Raw genomic sequence first — 24714 nt, forward strand, 5'->3', positions numbered from 1 at the left:
ATATAAGTACAACATAACTTCTGCACAATTTCAGTGCAGTAATGTGTTCACTGAAAATTTGTGTGTGTGTGTGTGTGTGTGTGTGTGTGTGTGTGTGTGTGTGTGTGTGTAAGTATAATCTAACTTCTGCACCATTTCAGTGCAGTAATGTGTTCATTGTAAATAAGTATTACAGTAGTTGTATTACATGTTTCTTACCTTATAAATAAATATAAAACTTTTTTATTTTAAATTCAGTGCAATAGTATTTGTAAAATGACTCTTAATGTCCATTAAAAAATGACGATCATTCCACTTGGGACCTGTGGAATGGTACATTAGCTTATTTGTTTTAGTTTAAATATTTGTCATGTATTGTTGTTTTTCTGACATGTTCCACATCCTGGAGGACCTCCTCACTACGGATCAATTGGAATGAAAGTAAATCTAATCTAATCTAAAGCACTCTGTCTGAGATAATTCCATTGTTATTAACATGAACCTTAATTATCTGCATCCATGTACATTAGGGAAATGGAAAAATATTATTTAGTGCTCTTAGATATCTAATTAACTCTGAAAAATGTTGAAGATAGTTAATTGGAATTGCATATCTGTAAATACATTTGTTGGGATGAATTTTCACTCGGTTTAGACCAAAATTCTTGCATACACATGCTTCTCATCAGTATCACATGACATTTTGGTGGCCTATCTTTAAATTATCATCCTTATTTTCAGTCTTATGCTAGATGTATTGTATTGCAGTTCTGAAGATAGCATGTTATCTCAAAGAAATTAAAGATAAATAATTATTGTCATAAAAAATTCTTCCATAGTGGTACAGACTGAATTAACATGTTTATAAAATATTTCTGTCTCACAAATTTCATTCCTCTTAAGACCTAATAAGAATGTGATGCACCACCCATAAAAAGTTAAGACTTTAAGAAATGTAAATCTTTATGATGGATTACCTGACAGAAAAATTATATGATAAAAAAAGACAATTACATTTTTCAGGCAATTTTATGAGCAAGACACCTTCATCCAGCTGCAGTCAAGGTTTTGGATAGAGCTGAACCTTAACCTTAAGAGTTACCAGGAAGTAGGCAGCAAAGATGCTACGAACATAGAAGGCATTCTAACCATAATATTAATTGTGGTTTCAGCAGTGCTTGGAACAATGGTAATAGTGCTGTTCGTGGCATTCTTCCTCCGAACAAAAACGTAAGAATGATTGGAACTTTTTTGCATTCTACTGCTTAGGCTATATAAATTTTCTGATACTGATATTTGACAAAACTCTGTATCAGAGTCGCTTTTCCAAGTTAAGTAATTACAGGCAAAAGAACGATAAGTTTACTTTTATTATCCTGAGTTTCTGGTGCCTTTGAAGTGTATTCTGTAGACTTAGAGCAACATATATCTCTTTTAATAAGTCTATAAGCTTTATTGCACATGTTATTATTATTACAATAAGCATCCCAATTGTTATACCAAGGGAAATTATACTGAAATTGGCAATTCATTTTGTTACAGAGACCCATAAACACACAAACCATTGCCATATTTTTCTTTCTCAAAATTTATTCTCCATATAATAATTATGAAAATTTTGGGACATGAACAAGCAAAACTGACAAAGTGCTATCATCCACTAGCAGATGAGTGATGGGTGGTATATAGATACATGTAACTGGTCAGAAAATTTATTTAGCTTTCAAGGAACCATTCTTCATCAAATCATCAAATCTCTTTCCCCATGACAACAGCATCCCATCTTACAGTGAAGAACTTTGAATGCAGCGTGCTCTGATAATGCTTCTCTATGTCCATTGTTGATGGTCAGTGATATACATTTCTTATTCTTTCAACAGGTGCATGTTACTCGAGTTTCAGGTGTGTTCCTACCAATCATAATCAGCTAGACTGCAAATGAAAGACTTTTTTAAGTACAAAAGTAAATAAGACCATTCAGAAATATTATGTGCAATAATACAAAGCTGTTATTCATTCCTGACCATAAAAAATTCTAAGCTGGAAGTTTAGGAGCAACCTACTGTTTTAGTGCGAAATCAAAAACAGTGCCCACCAAACAAAGAAAAGAGACCAAATTCCTGAACCTAATTAATACAAATATAATATGAAAAGTACGGTAAAAGCAACCACTCACATTCACTATAGTAATCTGATGTGTGATGCATAAATGAATGTAACAGAAAACAGTATTCACACTAGCTTCCAAGCGAGTGCTGTGTTATTTGGCAAAAGTATGCACTATGCACATTAACATGCACAACCATAGTGAGACATTATTGGGAGCAGTTGCCTGTTCTCATAGAGGTGAGGAGTGGGTAGTGAATTATGCATGAGGTACGAAATGGGTAATGGGATAGTGTAAAGCAGGTCTTTTGACAGATGACTCAGAAGCTACCTAACAGGTGACAGGAGTTAAGATGGCAGAGCATATAAGAAATATTAAGATGGAGAGTGATGGAAGAGAGAGAATGTCCACATGGAGGGAGTGGAAGGCTGTTGTGGGAAAATGCAGTACATTATATGGATGGGGAAGGAGTGGTGTAGACAGAAGAGAGACGTGAAAAGGAGAGAAGAGGCAGTGGGAAACAAATCAATGGAGTTTTAGGCTAGGGAGTTGCAAGAGTGCAGGATATCCTTGAAAGGCAGTTCCAACCTGTGGGCTTCAGAGACATTTGGGTAGGAAAGTAATATCAGCTGTTGAAATCATTTGTGTTTTGGTGTGTGGCACATTTGGCAACTGGATGGTCAAGTTTGGTGGCTCGCCACAATTTGGAAGTAGTCATATGAACAATTGGTTACTTGTCATGCCCGCAAAGAATACTGTAGTGGGATTGCAGCATAGTTGATATATAATGTGGCTGCTTTCACATGCTGCACTGCCTTTTATTGGGTAGGAAATGCCTGTGATTGGACTGTGGTAGGATGTGGTGTATGGATGTATGAAACAGGTCTTGCACCTGGGCTGTCGACAAGAGAATGACCCATGGACTGCAGGATCGGGAGTAGCGCTGGAACATGGATGGACAAAGATATTCTGTAGGTTTGGGTGATGTGGGTAGGATTTTGGCTAGGAGACCCCGCATCTCAGGGAATGGCAAGAGGTAGCCGAAGCCCTGATGAAGAATATTCTAAAGTTTTTTAAGGACAAGATAATACTGGTTGATCAGAGGACTGCTGGTTGGTGGCTGTTTAACAAGTTTATTGGCATCAAAGGAGGAGATACCACAGGAGATCTGTTTATGTATGAGCTTGATAGAATACTGTCTGTCAATAAAGGCTTTGGTAAGATATAAGGTACATTTCAGCAACTCTTGCTTTCTGCTGCAGATATGACATCCATAGGTTATGAGGCTGTAAGGATGATACATTTTGACATGGAACAGATGACAGCTGTGCTTGGTGCACTTTATATAAACAGATGTATTTATGGAGATGACTGAGAGGTGGAGATTGACATGTAGGAAGGTAGCAAAGCTCTTTGCTCTTTCCTCCATTATCTCAACATCTACTCCCAAATCCACTTCACCTGCCCCTTCTCAACTCAATGAGTCACCTCTCAGATAGCTCCATAAATATGTCTGTTCACATCAAGCACAGTGCTCCACACTCAAGAACTCAGCAACCACAATCATCCCAGTTACTTCATCATTTTTAAACAAAGGCAGGCAAGGAAACTAATGACAAAAATCTTCAGGACATATATCTGTCACACATTGCCTGTTTATAAACAGAAAATACTCACAGTCTGTAACAGTGACCTCAGTACTCTCATTCAAACTACTGATAGAATAATCAAGATGTATCCATCTGCTGGCGTTGCAACTGTCTCCACCAGCGTAGGGGAGTTACAGAAAATGATGACTAAATCAATGGATGAATTTCTGTGCTCACGCCAGGTTATCTTGTGACACAACCTACTTTCTACCTTCAGTCCTAGCAAGAAGTGTGGTTTAGGGTTATTATTCTCTTGCACATTATTAGCCTCAGGATTACTCACTGCCAAATCTTCTACCTGCATATGGGAGTTTACTTACATTAGACTTTGCATACTACTGATTATTTGTGACTTTTAGCTCATTATGACATTATAATTTGAGTCATTTCTGCCATTGCAGTCTCACAATTTTACAAACATTAAGTAGTGCTGCTTAGATGCAAATTATTTGAATTTACCATTTAAAGTTCACTCCCATGCAATGCCATTTGATTAGATTATGAAACATATAAAACTATGAAGAAATGTGCAATACTGGGATTCAGTCTGAGTGAAAATCTTGAATTATGACAAGAACCTATCAAGAATTATTTAATGTTATAAACTTAGTCACAAATAAATTTACTTTCTAAAATCAATTTGATTATGATTTTAAAATAAAATCCTAAAACAGTATGTTAAATTTTGTATATGACAATACATCTAAAATATCAATTGCCTACACAAATGTAAAACTGGTTGTGATATAGTTCTATTCAAATCACTGCAGTTTTCATCAATCTGATACCAATTGTGACCAATCAATTTATTCTGGATTGCTTACTTTAGATGAATATTGCTTTCTTTATCATTCTCTAAATTTTACACAACAACAGTTGGTTCTGGTGTAACGTAATAGAAACTTTTTGGTCTTAAGTCAAAATTGCTTGCAATTATGCATCCCTTTTCATCCAACTTTTTTTCCTATATTTTCTTTGCCAGCTTTCTTCATATGGTTATCGTTTTCATATTTGATTTCTCTTTCAGAAATTATACCCATCTTTGCTAACATGTATTGAAAGTCAGAACCACCTCTTATGTATATATTCATACTATTAGTATTGTTATTTCAGCTTAAAAAAAAAAAAAAAAAAAAATTGACATGTTCCACATCCACAAGGATCTCCTCAGCACGGATCTATGGAACGAAAACTAATCTAATCTAATCTAATCTATTAGCAGTCACATAAAAGGTTTCGTTGGAGACACTATCCATCAACTAATCCTGCAAAGGCTGTATGATAACACTGCTCATCTTAATTTTGATACATTTTTATAAAAGTCTTTTGAAGCAGTTGATGTACATCATTTGAAACAGGTCACAATATCTCACTTCTGACAATTAGTTTCACTTAAAAGAAATGTGTTGATTACTGTTAATTAGTTAAAACATTGATAAAGACATATCAATAACTTTCTTAATACTTTACCAAGACAAAATCCAATTATGGTTTTTTAATCCCCCAATGAGACAGAATCATTTGATGTATGTCATAATAACATTCTGTTTGATTATTATTATGTCACTGTTCCATTTATTTTTATTTTTCCTCCCCTTTCAATCAGTATATTATAAAAACAATTAGCATGCAACTGGAACTGGCAATTTGTGAGGGCCTCCCAGTGTCATTTGGATGCACTGAGCTGTCACCATTATTAATCACCAACATAACATAAATTTACACAGTACTTAAATTGATATGTATACTAAGATGGTACCTGTTCTTTTGGACATGTCCGAAAGAACAGATACCATCTTATTATATATATGTATATATATATAAACAAAGATGATGTGACTTACCAAACGAAAGCGCTGGCAGGTCGAAAGACACACAAACAAACCAAAAACACAAGGAGAAAATAAGACGACAGGAAAGATTTCGAAATGCAACAGTGTCAATAACAAACGTAATTGTTGGGTTCATTTAATGATATTAATGTAATAGAGGGAAACATTCCACGAGGGAAAAAATTACCAAAAAACAAAGATGATGTGACTTACCAAACGAAAGCGCTGGCAGGTCAAAAGCCACACAAACAAACCAAAAACACAAGGAGAAAATAAGACGACAGGAAAGATTTCGAAATGCAACAGTGACAATAACAAACGTAATTGTTGGGTTCAATTAATGATATTAATATAATAGAGGGAAACATTCCATGTGGGAAAAATTTATCAAAAAACAAAGATGATGTGACTTACCAAACGAAAGCGCTGGCAGGTCGAAAGACACACAAACAAACCATAAGCACAAGGAGAAAATAAGACAACAGGAAAGATTTCGAAATGCAACAGTGACAATAACAAACGTAATTGTTGGGTTCAATTAATGATATTAATATAATAGAGGGAAACATTCCACGTGGGAAAAAATTATCAAAAAACAAAGATGATGTGACTTACCAAACGAAAGCGCTGGCAGGTCGAAAGACACACAAACAAACCAAAAACACAAGGAGAAAATAAGACGACAGGAAAGATTTCGAAATGCAACGTGTTTTGGCGGCAACACAACCACCTAAACTTTGTGCACATCGTTGTCTACCAACCCATGTCCAACATAGCCCAGCTCTAACCAACACCTTTTCTCCTTTTTTCACACCAGATCTCCAGTTACTTTCCAGTCCACCTTTATCTCTCCCCATATATTTTTATTTTCATTTTCATTTCAGCCTCATGTTACACTTTCCACCTTCTAATACCATGTCACCCTCACAACACCCCCACAACGGCCCCATTAAGTTTTATTTACATTCCCTCCGTAAACATGCCTTCGCCCTAGACAGATTACGCTCCCATATTCTATTTTCTCAGGCTAGTCTGACTTTTTGCATTACCCCCAAAGGCCTCACACTTAAAGTTCCCATCTCTGGCTGCAACCCTTCTTTCCATCAGTCCCTATACCAGTTCCAAACTGAACAATCATTGCCCTCACCCACCTAATCCTTCACCTACACATCAATTCAGCCAATGAACACACCCGTCAACTCCTATCCTTAATAAAAGTCCTTAATCTTTCCTCTCCCACATCCACACCGGCTGTTCAGAGCATCCTCCTACAGGCCAACTGTAAATTATAACAGCATGCCACCCTCCACCTCAAAAAACTATCCAATCTCCTGGTTTCCCACCTCCGGAAAGGCAACTCACTCACCCTTCACAACCTTTCCAGCAAACCTCAACCTCCTCTCATTGCACACAAACCCAGTCTCTCCCATCTACTCAATCTCCCATTTCCAGCTCCACTCCCTCCAAAACCTCAAAATTCCAATCAACACAATCTGGAACCACAACACCCTAATTCATTAGTTAACCTTTCCTCCAAACCTCTCTCCCAATCCGAAACCTCTGTCCTATCCAAAGGCCTCACCTTCAGCCCCACTCCCAGATTCAACCAAACAGCCCTCGTCAAAGATTTACTGTCCTACACTCGTACTCTCTGCTGGAAATATCACTTTGCCATGAAGAAAAATGATCCTGATCCTACTCCTAATGATCCAACTCCCCAAGATACCATCCAAATTGAACCCTGCCTGGAACAGTTCCGTCCTCCGTCGCAGCGGGACCCACCTCCTCTTCCTCAAAATCACCCTCTCCAAACCTTCCAGGAATTTCTGACTTCCAGACTTGCATATCAATCCTTCTTAAAAAACCTTAATCCTACCCCCAACATCACCACTGCTGAAGCCCAGGCTATCCGTGATCTGAAGGCTGACCGATCCATCGTCATTCTTCCGGCGGACAAGGGTTCCACAACCATGGTACTTGATCGTCGGGAGTATGTGGCTGAGGGACTGCGTCAGCTTTCAGACAACACCACATACAAAGTTTGCCAAGGTAACCCCATTCCCAATGTCCAGGTGGAGCTTCAAGGAATCCTCAGAACCTTAGGCCCCCTGCAAAACCTTTCACCTGACTCCATCAACCTCCTGACCCCACCGACACCCCACACCCCTACCTTCTACCTTCTTCCTAAAATCCACAAACCCAATCATCCCAGCCGCCCCATTGTAGCTGGTTACCAAGCCCCCACAGAATGTATCTCTGCCTACATACATCAACACCTTCAACCCATTACATGCAGTCTCCCATCCTTCATCAAAGACACCAACCACTTTCTCGAACGCCTGGAAACCTAACCCAATCTGTTACCCCCAGAAACCATCCTTCTAACCATTGATGCCACTTCCTTACACACAAATATTCCGCACATCCAGGGCCTCGCAGCGATGGAGCATTTCCTTTCACGCCAATCACCTGCCACCCTACCTAAAACCTCTTTCCTCATCACCTGACCCACAACTTCTTCACTTTTGAAGGTCAGACATACCAACAATTAAAGGGAACAGCCACGGGTACCAGGATGGCCCCCTCGTACGCCAACCTATTCATGGGTCGCTTAGAGGAAGCCTTCTTGGTTACCCAGGCCTGCCAACCCAAAGTTTGGTACAGATTTATTGATGACATCTTCATGATCTGGACTCACAGTGAAGAAGAAGAACAGAATTTCCTCTCCAACCTCAACTCCTTTGGTTCCATCAGATTCACCTGGTCCTACTCCAAATCCCATACCACTTTCTTTGACGTTGACCTCCATCTGTCCAATGGCCAGCTTCACACGTCTGTCCACATCAAACCCACCAACAAGCAACAGTACCTCCATTATGACAGCTGCCACCCATTCCACATCATACGGTCCCTTCCCTACAGCCTAGGTCTTCATGGCAAATGAATCTGCTCCAGTCCGGAATCCCTGAACCATTACACCAACAACCTGACAACAGCTTTCGCATCCCGCAACTACCCTCCCAACCTGGTACAGAAGCAAATAATCAGAGCCACTTCCTCATCCCCTCAAACCCAGAAGAACCACAAAAGTGCCCCACTTCTGACAGGATACTTTCCGGGACTGGATCAGACTCTGAATGTGGCTCTCCAGCAGAGATACAACTTCCTCAAATCCTCCCCACTCGACCAAGAGTGTCTTTCCGCCATCCACCTAACCTTCGTAACCTGTTAGTTCATCCCTATGAAATCCCCAAACCACCTTCCCTACCCTCTGGCTCCTATCCTTGTAACCGCACCCGGTGTAAAACCTGTCCCATGCACCCTCCCACCACCACCTACTCCAGTCCTGTAACCTGGAAGGTGTACACGATCAAAGGCAGAGCCACATGTGAAAGCACCCACATGATTTACCAACTGACTTGCCTACACTGTGATGCATTCTATGTGGGAATGACCAGCAACAAACTGTCCATTCGCATGAATGGACACAGGCAGACAGTGTTTGTTGGTAATGAGGATCACCCTGTGGCTAAACATGCCTTGGTGCACGGCCAGCACATCTTGGCACAGTGTTACACCGTCCGGGTTATCTGGATACTTCCCACCAACACCAACCTTTCCGAACTCCGGAGATGGGAACTTGCTCTTCAATATATCCTCTCTTCCCGTTACCCACCAGGCCTCAATCTCCGCTAATTTCAAGTTGCCGCCACTCAAACCTCACCTGTCATTCAACATCATCTTTGCCTCTTCACTTCTGCCTCGACTGACATCTCTGCTTGTGTCTGTGTATGTGCGGATGGATATGTGCATGTGTGCGAGTGTATACCTGTCCTTTTTGCCCCCTAATATATATATGTGCGTGTGTGCGAGTGTATACCTGTCCTTTTTTCTCCCTAAGATAAGTCTTTCCGCTCCCGGGATTGGAATGACTCCTTACCCTCTCCCTTAAAACCCACTTCCTTTCGTCTTCCCCTCTCCTTCCCTCTTTCCTGATGAGGCAGCAGTTTGTTGCGAAAGCTTGAATTTTGTGTGTATGTTTGTGTTTGTTTGTGTGTCTATCGACCTGCCAGCGCTTTCGTTCGGTAGGTCACCTCATCTTTGTTTTTTTTTATATATATATATATATATATATAAAAAAAAATGATGTAGCTCATCAAACGAAAGCGTTGGTATGTCGATAGACTTCGTTTGGTGAGTTACATCATCTTTGTTTTTAGATATATTTTTCCGAACTCTTACGGGAATCGGCAACGAGTAATGAGTATAATGGGCAGGGGCACTACGAATGTAGTGCGGGACAATACGTTGAGAATGGGGGTTTCACGGGAGGTGTGCCAGAGATAAATCTCTGCAGTCGCGCTATCCTCTGTGTCCTCGGTGGCTCAGATGGATAGAGCGTCTGCCATGTAAGCAGGAGATCCTGGGTTCGAGTCCTGGTCGGGGCACACATTTTCGTCTGTCCCCGTTGACATATGTCAATGCCTGTAAGCAGCTAAGGGTGTTCATTTCATTGTACTTAAACTGAGTCATAAGACACACAGTAATTTTGACATAGGGGTTGTCTTGTGCCATGGGAATGATGTCACAGATCACTACAAAACATTAGTGGCCCCAGCAGAAGGGAGGAGCTTTTTGGCAGTAGTCCACATGTGGACAGTTGTTGTGAGTAGAGGTGCCAGCATTCACTGACACAGCAGTATACATTACTCATTTAGTGTGTCAGTCTCATATTATCATTTATGTACAAACAATAATAAACAAAGATTATTTGAAGCTTTAGTTTGCCATTTATGAAGTTAAAAGATAATCTCAAACAACCCTGGACAACAAATGTCTACAAGGTAAAGCATATACATTGGATGTGAAGTCCACCAGTTATGCAAAACACCATTTTTCTCACAACTGGTGGACCTCACGTCCAAAATTGTAACTGCAAACACGGCCAATACAAGGAGCTGCAAAGTTAAAAAGGTGGACATATACATTGGATTTACACATTTGAAAATCTACTTTATAAGTGAGGGTTTAACTAATGCCATTTAAAATAAAAATATATGTAGATCTTAAAGCTTTCTCTTTAATCAGACTTGCACATACATTGATAAGAATGAGAAATTTACATCAGTTATAAATAATATTTTATTAGTGGAAATATTGTTCCATCATTGGGTGCTACACACTGCAACAGGAAGGAGACAGCATAGTATAATATAGTGTTAACATTACAAGACAAAACAGTTAAATCATCAGTTATTGGCTTCTTACTCATATGATAGGTCAAGTCATGTGTGCAGGACAGGCAGGCCAGTTAATTGCAACACATTCAACTCACACACATAAGATATTGGGATCTGCAACAGAAAATGCTGTGTAGGGAGGGACTTGACTCAGACATATAGTAGAAATATGAAAGTGCCCACTTACATGCCAGAGCACAAGAGAAGAGTCAGGCTTGCACATCCTACTGTCTCATATGAATGGGTAAAATGTATCAACAATATTATGAAAATGAAATGATAGGACAGAGATTTGCAGACAGGCTCAATGAAAATGCTGTTACACATTGAGATTTCACCCAAAGGCATCCTCAGAAAGGCAAAGAAAAACACCTACACATTCATACAAGCAAGCACATATCTCACGCATATGACCACTATCTCTGGCCACTCTGGCCAGAATGTAACTGTGCCATATCAAGTGGGGTTGGATGGGAAAGAGGGAGGAATGTGGACACTAGTTGGCAGAACAATGCTGCCAAATGCAACATTTGCAGGATGAGGAGGAGGCAGGGGGAAAGGGAATGGTAAGTAGAAAAGCAGAGGAACAGAAAATGGGAAAAGACCAGTGGGTGCATTGGCAGACAGCGGCACACAATAAGGATGAGGGGACAGGAATTGGGAGCATGACAGAGGGGGCAGGGGCAGAAGCTGTTGAGTGAGTGGGGGTGTGAGGAAAGTAGTTTACCATAGGTTGAGGCCAGGATGATTCTGGGAACAGAGAATGTGTTGTAAAGATAATTACAAGAAATTCTTTTCGTGGAGAGGAGGATCCAGATAGCTCAGATTATGAAGCAACCATTTAAATAAAGCATGCAATATTTGCTGCATGTTATGCCACAGGGTGGTTCATTTTGCCCTTGGCACAGATTGCCAGTGGCCATTCATCCTGGTGTGCAGTTGCTTGGCAGTCATACCAATATAAAAAACTGTGCAATGGCTGCAGCAGAACTGGTATATGACATTGCCGTTTTCACAGATGGCCTGTCATCTGATGAGCCAATGTAAGTACTGGAGTATGAAGTGTTGGGTTAGCGGATTGCGCAGGTCTTACACCTGAATCTTCCACACAGTATGATCCCTGTAGCTAGTGGTTGGGATTGGGAGTGGCAAAAGAATGGACTAGGATGTTGTGGTGTTTGGGTGGGCAACAGAACTGCACTTTAGGAGAGCTGGAAGGATCTTGGGTAGGATGTCGCTCATTTCAGTGCATGAAGATAGATAATCAAAGCCATCAAAAAGGATGTGGTTCAGTTGTTCAAGTCTGGGGTAGCATTGGTGACAGAGGGGGTGTTCTTCTGCAACTGGTAGTTGGGTGCGGTGGAAGGATTTTTGGGGGGGAGGGGGGGGGGGGTGTATTGGGATACAACATGGGAACTATGCATGCAGACCAGGGCTGGAGGATAGTGAAGGCCTATACCTGCTGTCCGGCTACTCTACCTATAAACTTGGCCAGAGTTATCCCATCCCAGAAATGGAGCAAATCCTCCAGTCCCTTCCTAAAGCCTTGAGCCTTTTCCATAACCTCTCACCTAAATCCATTTCCTTCTTCAACCTATGACACCCCACACTCCCATCTTCTACATGCTTCCCAAAATCTATATCCCCATACAACTTCAGTCCTCCCACCACCCCCAGGAACCAGTTACAAAGAAGCACCCACTTGAACCAGCTACAAAGAAGCAAAAACTTGAACCAGCTACAAAGGAGCACCCACTTCATTACCCAATCCCATCCCAGATTGGAACAACTTAACAGCATCCTTCATTGTGTATTTTATTATCTATCTTCATGCCCTGAAATGAGGGACAACCTAACTGAATTTCTTCACAACCCTTCTAATGTAGTGTTCCAACACCCTCCCAATCTCCACAACATCCTATTCCATCCCTATACCATTGCCAATCCCTACCCCTTGCCACACAGATCATATCCCTGTGGAAGGCCCAGCTGCAAGACATCGCTGCAAGACCCAGTCTACACATTCACCACTTCCCATTCCAGACCTGCCAAAGGTTTATCCTACACCATTAGGGACCAGGGTGCCTATGAAAGCAGCCATTACATATATCAATTCTGCTGCAATCATCACACAGATTTTTATATTGGTATGACAACCAACCAGTTGTCCACCAGGATGAATGGCCACAGATGAACTGTTCCATGATTAAAATGACCACCCTGTTGAACAACAAGCAGCTGAACATAACATGCTTGATTTGAATGGTTGCTTCACAACCTGAATCATGTGGGTCCTCCCATCCATCACCAGCTTTTCTGCACTGTACAAATGGGTGTTACCCTTGAAACACATTCTACACTCTCATCTCAGCCTCAGCCTATGGTAATCTATTGTCCCCACATCCCCACCCAACAGTTTCTGGCCCCTCTGTCCTATCATCTCTTCCCAGTTCACGTCCTGCCACCTTCATTATGTGTCACTGTCTGCCAGTGCACCCACTTGTCTTTCCCTTTGCTGTTCCTCTTCTTTTCCACTACCTATTCCCCTCTCCCTCCCACCCCCACAGCCTCCAGACACTGCACTTGCCAGCTTTGTCCTGCCACCTAGTACATGCTTGCTCTTCCAGACAGTGCTGACTCCCCCCCCCCCCCCCCCCACACCCCTGTTAACCCTCCCCCTTCATTGCCCCATTCCAGATTGCTGCTTCCACTCAAAATGATACAGTTTTCATCTAGCCAGAGAGGACCCAGTGATAATGGACATGTGTGCAGCAGATGTGCTTATTTGTGTGAATGCTTTGTGTTTTTCTTGTCCTTCCTGAAGAAGGCTTTGGCCACACTCTCAATGTTCAACAGTGTTTTTTGTTGTGCCTATCTGCAATGCAAAGTGTCATATTCATTGTGAGTAGCAGTCTACCATTTCACAATATTGTTGATGTCCCAACCTGAAATTTCCATTTTTTGAGTAAAATGATTGTTGTTAATGGGCTCACTTGTCCCACACCCATGACTTGGCATTCCATGTGTGTAAGCAGCCATTAACCAAGGCCTTAACAATTTTGACTTGTAATGTTAACACTGTATTACACCACACTTTCCCCTCATTTTTGCAGTGTGCAGCACCCAGTTATGAAGCAATACCCTCCAAAACTAGTCATGCCAGTTAAATAAATGTAAATGTCATGTGACTAGGGCCTCCCATCAGGTAGACCTTTCGCCAGGTGCAAGTCTTTCAATCTGATGCCACTTTGGCAACTTGCGCATTGATGGGGATGAAATGATACTGATCAGGACAACTCAACACCCAGTCCCTGAGCAGAGAAAATCTCTGACCCAGCTGGGAACTGAACCCAGGCCCTTAGGATTGACATTCTGTCATGTTGACTACTCAGCTACCGGTGGCAGACGTCATGCCAGTTAAAACGTCATTTACAACTTCTCAGTTTTATCAATATGATCCTCAGCTATGGTTATTCACCAAATCAGACTTTATGTTATCTGTATATGCCATTGATTCCACATCTTCTACTCTCTATGAACAACCCAGAATTACTTATGTCACGCTGACAATATCCATTGACTGGCACATTTCAAAAAGTAAATAAAGATATTAGATAAAATAAACGAGCCAGGAATTCCTGTAGCATAGTGTGTCTGTGACACCCATTGTGATGTACAATTACAACCAATTTCCATAGATCTATATTGTAATGCTTTGATAACAGATGGAGAACAAAGTAAGCAAATTTTTGGTTCATGCAATTGTCAACTATCAAACTTCAGTCTGAGGTGAGAGGGGTTTATGGGGAAACACCCACCTCCGTCTCTCAGAGCTGGCACTACGCATCCATGTTTTTTGCTCCTGGAAAAGCCGAACTGAAGTAATAGTCACAGAGATCACTGACCCCTTATTCTGTTGTGAGGAGCATACTTGACATCCATCATGGTCCAGGATTAGTCTTTTGGCTCACTGTAAAGTAAGAAAACAGAAAATGAGCAATGCATATCACAAAATAAAGCGTTTGTTAACATAGTAAGGTGATTAATCTGGTTTTCATAACCTCTTATCCATTGCCTCTTCAGTATCACATCAGTCTGTAGTTGTGAAGCTGAAAAGCTTAATGAATACTGGAACGTATTTGCTCAATAATGTGGACAACACCACAATTTTGGTTTAAATTTTTCGCACATTTATTATCTTTAATGACCTGTTATTTGGTTGATGACCAGTTTCTCAATCTCATATGATTAATAGTGCTCAAACCAGCTCAGCACTCACAAAAAAACAAGAGTCCAGTATTAGAATTCATGAAATGAGTTGTAATTTTATAGAAACACTGCCCACAAATCAGTAGTAACTCTAACAAGTCACAAAAGCAAGAGATTATGTGTAACACAAAATGCAGTCCAGATTTATACTGTGTCTCACAGTACACATACTGCCTTGCAGTAAGTAAAATATCATAGAAAAGCACAAAGCAGTGTTTCACTTGGGCAAAGTCACCACTTGCAACAATCAATCATTCCAATGGCAATTATTCTCCAACCATCCTACCAAACACAAAGCAGTTCAGGAAAAAAAAATTCTGAGTTTGTGTTAAAGAAAACCAACATTACCGAGTGTTCATGGATGCTGATATGCATATTTGTGTAGACTGGTTACACACAGCAGACTCAATAAAGTGCTCATTGTTTACTCACTCAACTGGGACTCTCAAAGATGCTATGCAGCTATTTTCTGGTCACAGACAGACTAGTCAGGGTGACGTCTGACTATTTAAGGGCTGTCATTTGTGGGACCATTTTATTTGTGAGTATAAGCACCATATCAAGAATTTTGATAAATTATGCAAAAATCTCAATTAATATCCTAATCACCTTGTGAATAAAAATGAGGTCAACAAAATATGGTCAGAATCTAACAAGCACAGAGGCCAAGTCTGATATTGAAAATGTAAATGCCTCTGAAATTTACTGTTGATTATTTTGTAAGTTAACTTGAGCCCCATTACCAAACAGTCAGAATGTCAATCTTTATAAGAAGTGGTGTCACTAAGTGTGGAAATACATATTGGTTCATAAGATATCTGGTGAATTACACTGCAATAAAAATTTTATCTGCCCTTATCTTTTGATTAGCAACACTTTCATGAAAACTATGTGCACTAGAAGAATTATCACATTAAAAATAACATCCTGAACCATGAACCTAAATGAAATGCAGCCTAAACAACATTTTGAAAATTCCTGGCTGAAGCAATAAATAAAATAAGGGAAAGGCAACCGCTCACCTATAGCTGATCGATATTGATGCATAGAACATAAAAACAAGTAACAGAAGACTGCCATATTGCCATGACTACAGCAGTGTGCATTTGGTTGTCCAAGTGGTTGTATGTGTGAATGTGTGTACTTGTATTTGAAAAAGAGCTATTGCTCGAAAGCTAGTGTGAACACTGTTTTCTGTTACTTGTTTCTGTGCTCCACACACTGATCTGCTGTAGGTAAGTCCACACACTGATCTGCTGTAGGTAAGGAGGTGACTTTACCTTAGTTTATGTGCTGCTAAATAGAATTTTGAAATATTTATGTATTTGCCACATTTCAATCATGTAAGTATCTTTATCCAAGTAGGAAGAAAACTAGAGAAAGAACACAGGAGTGGAAATCATAAGAGATGGAAGTAAATCTAACTTTGTATGTCTCAACATCTACAGCACAGTTGCTTACCATGATTCGCAATGTCATAAAAATGGTAGCTCGGGCCTGTGCTCTACTGGTATCTTCAGCAACAATATGTCAAAACATCCCACCTGATTATCTAAAACTGCCACAATATGGCAAACAGTGAATTATAAAAATTATTTTGATTGGCCAGTGACCGTTCCCTCAATAGCGAGAGCAATAAGCATTCACTTCAAATTTCAGAAAAATTACTGCAGGCAAAGTTTCAACCTAGGAATTTTTGCATGCATTGAAATGTTATTGATGAAGAGGCACACTGCCAGAATATTTGAAGACGAGAGCACAGGTGCAAATTTCAAAAGATCATATACACACAAGTCAATACTGTTTACTTGACAATAGTGAGAATTGCAGTGTAATTATATAATATTTTATGTTTTTAGGTAGTATTGTAAATGTGTCTCAGAAGGTGTTTTTGAACATTCTTTAACAGCACATAGTACCAACATACCAGTAATGTTCTTTAACAGCACGTAGTACCTACATACCAGTAATGTTTTGGTTATGAAATTTTGTATTTTGGATGTAATGTTAACAAAAGAAAAGAATTAATTCCAAATTTAGTACTGCCTTCAATGTTTTATTTGATGTATTTATTAATGCAAACATAAAGTTCTGAGTCAGTGTTTTGAAACTGTGAACTGAGAACAAAAAAATAATCCAAGATGGGCAACAATCACTTCATTATAATTGGCTCACTACTGAGAGAATACTATTCACAATTTTTTAATATAACAAACAATATCTGTATCTTTCATAAACATCTATTTTCTGAGCATATGGTGAACAGGCTGCTTTTGATTTCTAAGATGGATACTGTCATGTGTGAAGAACCACATGACATGATAGTAAAACTGCAATCTCATAAAAAGCACTGGTATTCACTCCAGTTTGTTTGTCTGATCCCTTCACTGATCACACAGTTATCTATTACAAAGAGTACAGTCACCTGTCTCAGTACACAGTCTATGGTGATTTATGGGTTTCTGCGTCATTAGTAGAACAGTTATCTAAGGTGTATACATTCTATTTCTTTGACACACTTTAAACTGCCTGTCCACCAACTCTCTCATTCTCTCTCTCTTTCTGATCTGTGCTCAACTCTAATTGACTGTACACAGGGTCTAACAGCAAGGAATTTATTCAGCACTTTAAAAAATACTGGTAGTGAGGAAAACATGCTACAACAAGGCAAGACCACCTAGCATAAGAATAGAGGGTGACGTTACAGAAGTGAAGTTTTAGGACAGACCTTCTTGGACAATATAGCATCAAAATGCTATACTTAAGTAGGCTCCAGAATAAACTTAACACAGGAAGGATGGAAGACATCATAACTATGTACAAATGCCAGAAAGAAAGTGTTTTGGAAGCAGCAAGAACAGCCCTTGGATAGGATGAAAAGAAGAAGAAATATGTAGATGAGTTTCCCAGTGAGCTGGAAGACATGATTCATGAAAAGAAAAGAACATATATGGAATGTGTAAGTGATAAGATGTCATAATCAAGAGACTTATATATCAAGATCAGACAACAGGCTAAAATGAGTGCCAGGATGCAGAGGAATGAACATCAGGACAGTCTATGCAGGAATATGGATGGGACAATAGTATGAAATAAGTCTAATGAAGCATAGGAGGTTATTTAAAAAGTGAGAAGTAACATGAGAGTAAGGACATTGTAAGAAAAATTCTCACTCAAGAATGAATACGACATTATTCTATGTTATTGCACCTAAATAAGTTGAACTACAATGGAGAAGAAGAAGTTAGGATCTTAGAAGAAAACATATTGAAATAACAGAGGAAGATATGGAGGCAGCAATGTCTAAAGAAAAGTAGATAGGACTCCTGGACCAGGAAGTATATGAATGTAACTTATGAGGTGTGGAGGAAGTTTAACAATAAGTTTTCAACAGAAACTTTTTGGGAAAGTAGAGGGGAGAGAAGATCCCCTAAGGAATGAAATTTGTCATATGTTGATTTATAAAAAAAGATGACAAGAGGGTATGTAAAAATTATAGAGGAATACATGTTATCCCAGCAACAGCTAGAGGGTATGTACAAATTATAGAGGAATAGATGTCATCCCAGCAACAGCTAGGTTTATTTCTAGTTTTATCAGTAAGAAAATAGAAAATGATGTGTCAGATTTTAGTGAAGAGCAATGTGGTTTTAGGCAAGGACCATCCTGTCTTTATAACATTCACTGTGTCAACAATTATTGGAAAAATATAGAAATAAAAATAAAAGTGTATATATGACTCTGTGGCCATGCAGAAAGTCTATGAAAATGTCCCTAGAATGGGAAGCAATGAGGAGGGTTAATGAGACATAAATGAAAACTAGGTTACCCAAAGTATTTCCCTTGATGAAGTTGTGAAATAAGGTTGTGGACTGTCACCTGTTTTGTTTGACATTTATTTAGAAGAAGCACTGGATGACTGGTATAGGAAATGCTCAGACATGGGAATAAAGATGGTGACAATGCTCTTCATTCTCTTTTATTTGCAGGTGACCAGACAATTTTCTCTCATAATGAAGATGATATGGAATACGTGGCTGAGAAAGCTTAAGGAGGGGTATAACATACTGGGTTTGGGAATATATCTGGACAAGGCAGAGTGTATGTGTATGGGACAGGACTGACTCTGTGGAAATTGAGGCAGAGGAAGGAGAAATAAAATACTCTGAACACAAATATTTGGAAACAATAATGGATAATTCCATTACAAGAGACAAGGACATTACTTCCAGAATAACAATGGGGAAGAGAACTGATAAAGTTTTGCATGGGATAATATGGAATAATATTATTCAGTGGGACATTAAGAAAAGAATATTTCATGCTTTTGTGGAGAAAATAATTCTATACAGATTTGAGATGTAGCCTCAGACAAGGAAAGCTAGAAATAAAATTAGGACAGTGGTAATACTATGGAACAATGAGCTATAAAGGAGCAGTGTTACAGCTGTCTGAATTCATAGTAGTTCATTGTGAGGCACAATTATAAGAGAAGACATCTGCAATTAACAAGGGAATATGTACAGAGAATTTCAACCATAGGTGGTCAAGGAAAAGCTTAAAGTGAGAGCCACCTGCAAGAAGGAGAGGAAAGGCAAATCCCCACAGGAAGTGATGGAAGACAGAAATTTAGAGCTGGTGACTGGAACAAATGAAGCCTGTGGAGGTCAGAAAGGGTAACTCCCAGGGTGAATCACCATAGAAGAAGAAGAAGAACAAGAACAAGAAGACAAAGAAGAAGAAGAAAATACTCTTACAACTTGTTCCATGTAAAATATCAAATGGTAACTCAACTATTAAAACAGGATAAATTATATACTGAGAAACCTGCATAAAGTTTGTACCTTCACAAGTGCTGTTGAATTTAGAAATACACTTGCTGTAGCTTTGTTGTGGTGATCTGACTACTTTTCTGAAACTGTTACAGGCTGCATTCCTGTTCCAGCTTTATGATATATGAATATTCCTGTCTTCTATGTTTCCATAGTATTACTTCTCTTATTGTTTCATGTCAGGCCAATGACTGTTCCATAATGATTTTGGTAGTTCAGATTTGAACAAAAGAACTCTTAACATTCAGCAAACAAACATTATTTTATTAATTGATTTATGATCCAGTGCCCCATAATGATGCACAATAAAGCTCAAGAGACTGTTTGCCTTGAGATACCTATAAGATTTTTCACACTGAAATTCTAGATAACTTATATGTCCTCAAGATTAATGTGCAACTTCATTTTATAATCTGGTATGCTCATGCTCTTGACCATCAGCTCTATATGCTAGCATAAGTTTTGTCCATGCATTGTGCCTCACAATGAACTACTATGAATTCAGGCAACTGTAACACTGCTCCTTTATAGTTCTTTGTTGGCAGTCAGCAGCATACTTTTCTTAGTTTTCAACAGAATTAAACAGAATTATGTTGCTTATCCTTTGTCATCATCCTACCACCAATGGGAACTTTATTGATATACAAATAAAAAGAAAATAAAAAAGAACTGTCACTTGTAAGTGTACATAGCCCTTATATGAAACTTCCTGGAAGATTATAACTGTGTGCCAGACTGAGACTCGAACTCAGGACCTTTGCCTTTCATGGGAAAGTGTTCTACCAACTGAGATTCTGGAAACATCCCCCAGGTTGTGGCTAAGCCATTTCTCCACAATATCCTTTCTTCCAGGGGTGCTAGTTCTGTGTGGTTCGCAGAAGAGCTTCTGTGAAGTTTGGAAGGTAGGAGACGAGGTACTGGTGGAATTAATGTTGTGAGGATGGGTCATGAGTCATGATGCATAGCTCAGTTGGTAGACCACTTTCCTGAAAAAGGCAAAGCTCCCGAGTTTGAGTCTCGGTCCGGCACACAATTTTAATCTGCCAGAAAGTTTCATATCAGTGCACACTCCGCTGCAGAGTGCAAATCTCATTCTGGATATGTAGCCCTTATACATCCTCACCATAACACTCTCATATCCAGTCTGCACTCCATATCCAGTCTGCACTCCCCCCTCCCCTTTCACCACTCAACTCACATAACTGGACCATCAGAGGTAATATGGTTAGTTCCTATCATGCTCCTAATGGTAACAAACCATAAGATCCATAAATTAATTGTTTGTTATTTGATAAACTTATTTTGTAAGAAATTGTTTTCAAATGAAGATTATCTCATTCTTAGCAGCTGATAGTTATCAATGTGAAATGACCTGGCTATAACAGCCTTTCTTTTTTCTTATAAAAGAATAAAATGCATCTCAAATTCTTTGTGTTTACATATATTGTTTAGCAGCTTGTACTAGATATTTTATTTAAATTTTAAACATTTTTGCCTAACATAAATATCTCCTTCTTCCCCTCTGTCACCCTCGATCCCTCCTACCCTCTCCTCCCCCCATTCCTCCCTCCCCCCCCCTCTTTCTCTCTCTCTCTCTCTCTCTCTCTCTCTCTCTCTCTCTCTCTCTCTCTCTCTCTCTCTCTCTCTCCCTCCCTCCCCCCCTCCCCCCCCCCAATCTCTCTCTCATCTTGTAAATAAGCTTATAGTTTTATACATAATGATGTTTTCCATCCAAAAAAATCATTGTAAATCTGTGACTCATATATTATTTTCTTCTGTGTTCCATCTTTTCTTTCATTGGAGACCGTAACACATATTTCCATTGATAATGTTTTCCGTTTGGCAAACCTTCATGAATTTTAAAAGTAATGTACTTTCTTAAAGTATTTGAACTCTGTATTTCAGATTGAAACGTCGCTTAGAGGCTCTCCAAGAATTAAAATTTGGATCCCAAAATTCTGGCTTGAATCGTGTTGGAGTTGCTGTACCTAATACCAACAAACATGCAGTAGAAGGGTCAAATCCTATGTGGAGAACAGAAGCAGTTATTGATTATGACAATGTCAGGTATGCTCTAATGACAACAATAATAAACAAAAAATAGTTAAAAAATGGCTCGAAGCACTATGGGACTTAACATCTGAGGCATAATTTTGATTGGGATGACATGTAGGATGCCTACTTTGTCCCAGAAAACAAGCAGTCATCACAACTGTGTCACTTAGGTCTTTGTGCAAAACCAAATCCATCCAGATTTTACTTGTTTGGAAAGTAATATCCAAGGTTTTCTTGGATGGAACAAACATTCTCCTGATTGTCCAGGATCACAGTTACTGTAACACACAGCAAAAACTATGGTAGGCAAAGGGTGTGGGGTAACTGTGGCTAATCCACTATAATTCTTGTATTCATACACATCAGCACGAAATATTTTTGCAGCAGTTGACCAGAGAAGTATTTGACCATCCATCCACATCCTTGTGTGTGCTCCCAATGGCTGCCCTCTCTCTCTCTCTTTCTGTCTCTACTACTACTACTACTACATTTGAAACTCCTCTCTGGTCAACATTTTCACCTTGAGCAAACAAACTGAATTTTTATAATTGTTTGCTTGTCTCTGTAGCTTAATTCATAAGAGTTGTAGAACTTCACTTGTACTTGAAGTAAAGACTAACATTATATGATAATATAATAAATTCACATAACTTCACTTGAATGTACCTAAATCAGTGCCTGTGGTAATACTTATGGTACTAATGTATACATGGAAATTAAGATGATACTATGTATATTAATATGTTCTAAAGGAGAGTATCATGTAAAATAAAAATATATTTTCCAAAGTATGAGAATTTTGTGTAAACGACAGTAGACTAAATCAAATATTAATCACTGCATTTAAATTATGTGTTTTTGTAAATAGGGTTGTATATGTTTCCTAAACTCCCATTTCTTTTTTAGATGGGCTTTCTCAGGGATTATGCTTGTCTTTTAGATAGGATTTATGGAATATAATCTGTGTGTGTGTGTGTGTGTGTGTGTGTGTGTGTGTGTGTGTGTCTATACACATCTGAACTGTTGTTCTACTAGGTAGGCCAACATTTGTGTATAATACAGTACACAGGGAATTTCCACACATTAAGTTGTAATCATGTGAACTAACATAATACAAGAGTCAACTAAGGAGAGAAAATCACAATAGCAGGAGTATTTTATTTGTGTGTTAATGATAGTTCTAATAAACATGAAAATAAGCTTACATAGAAATCACTGAATCTGTTCTTACAGCAACTGTAAAATGCAAGCAAAATATACTAAGCTCACTATGGAAATTGTAGCTAGAGTTTCTCAGAAAGTAGAATTACTAATAACATAATAAGGATCATTAAATTCTTCCCAAAAAGCACCTGTTCTTCTGGGTAAACTGATGTATCAAAGGATGTACTAAAAACATATATATTCTGGGTGAGTGACACACATATTTAGTAGTGTAACCAGTTCAGAACAGATGCTACAAGTATATCACATAAATATCAGCTCATCTTTTGAGTCAGCTTTTGTCATAAAATTTTGCCTAGATTGCTTGTAAAAAGACCAGTGCCCACTTCCCACAAAAAGGTGCAATGTACTCTTTATAGTTTGGCCTTTGCAAAGGGTTCTCTACACAGAAAGCAATATGCAGATTTATTGAGAGAATACTGTGAGTACAGAACTGCAAAATGTTTAGCATACACTATCTACAGTTTCATAGAGGCTTTGAGTATGTTCCTTAGAAAACATCATTGATAATCTTCCATAGTGTGATGGAAGGTACATTCCTACATATTAAAATTAATCAGTTTTTGAAAATATAACATTACTAGGTAGATAAAAAATCTACTCACCAACCAAAAGCAGGATAAAATACATATTAAAGTTATGCAATTCTGCAAGTTTTCAGAGCCAGTAGCTCCTTTTCCTAAAGAAAGGTAGAAGGGAATGGAAGAGGGATGAAGAAAAAGGACTGGAAAAGTTGAGGAAATGGGGAGAGTTACTGAAAAGTTGCCCGCAACCCTGGTCAGGGAAACTTATGGGACCAGGTGAGAAGGAAAGACTGACTGTTGAGGAGATGAAAGACTGACTGTTGAGGACTGTACTGGATGAGATTTGAAAACCTGAGACCTTCAAGGTGGAAGTAGGGCAATAAAAAGTCAGAAATTACTGACAGAACATTGTGCAAAGCCAATCATTCCAGCCATCCCAAAACTGTTGTCTTCAAGGCACCCACTGAATGCCATAGCTGAACACATGAAACCTGTAGCACAAAGACTCCCTTCGTATATGAAAGACACCAACCATTTCCTAGATTATCTACAGTTTGTGCTAGTCCCACTCCTACCACACACCTCGAGTATCAGGATTGATGACACCTCCCTCTATAACAACATTCCCCTTGTACATGATCTGTCTGCTGCTGAAAATTATGTCAATCAGTGTCCACTTGATTCCAGACCTATGACATCCTTCCTGCTTTCCTTATACTTATGAACTACTACTTTACCTTTGTGGGGCAGACATACAGATTGGTAGTGCAACCTTGACAACCAGGATGACTCCTTTCTATGCCAATGTTTTCATGGGTTGCTTGAATAACATTTTTGCCATATAAACACATAGTGAGACTGACCGGTTAAAATTTTTGGAACCTCTAAATACATTCCCACAGTTAAATTTTGCATGGTCCTGTTCTGAATCACATGCCACTTTCCTTGATGTTAACCTCATCCTCACCGAGGCTCAGCTACACACTTCTGTTCACATTAAATG

The 24714-nt window shown here is 39.1% G+C and overlaps 1 protein-coding gene across 1 annotated transcript in view; it reads left to right on the plus strand.

Moving 5' to 3' along the window:
* LOC126416944 (uncharacterized) overlaps positions 1-24714 on the plus strand; it is a 41590-nt gene that overhangs the window by 8465 nt on the left and 8411 nt on the right. The window contains exons 4-5 of the mRNA XM_050084823.1: positions 1003-1209; positions 21814-21975. Coding sequence (XP_049940780.1) covers positions 1003-1209; positions 21814-21975 — 369 coding nt within the window. The remainder of the gene's footprint in view (positions 1-1002; positions 1210-21813; positions 21976-24714) is intronic.

The sequence above is a fragment of the Schistocerca serialis genome, chromosome 8 (genome assembly GCF_023864345.2).
Source record: "Schistocerca serialis cubense isolate TAMUIC-IGC-003099 chromosome 8, iqSchSeri2.2, whole genome shotgun sequence".
Classification (NCBI taxonomy): domain Eukaryota; kingdom Metazoa; phylum Arthropoda; class Insecta; order Orthoptera; family Acrididae; genus Schistocerca; species Schistocerca serialis.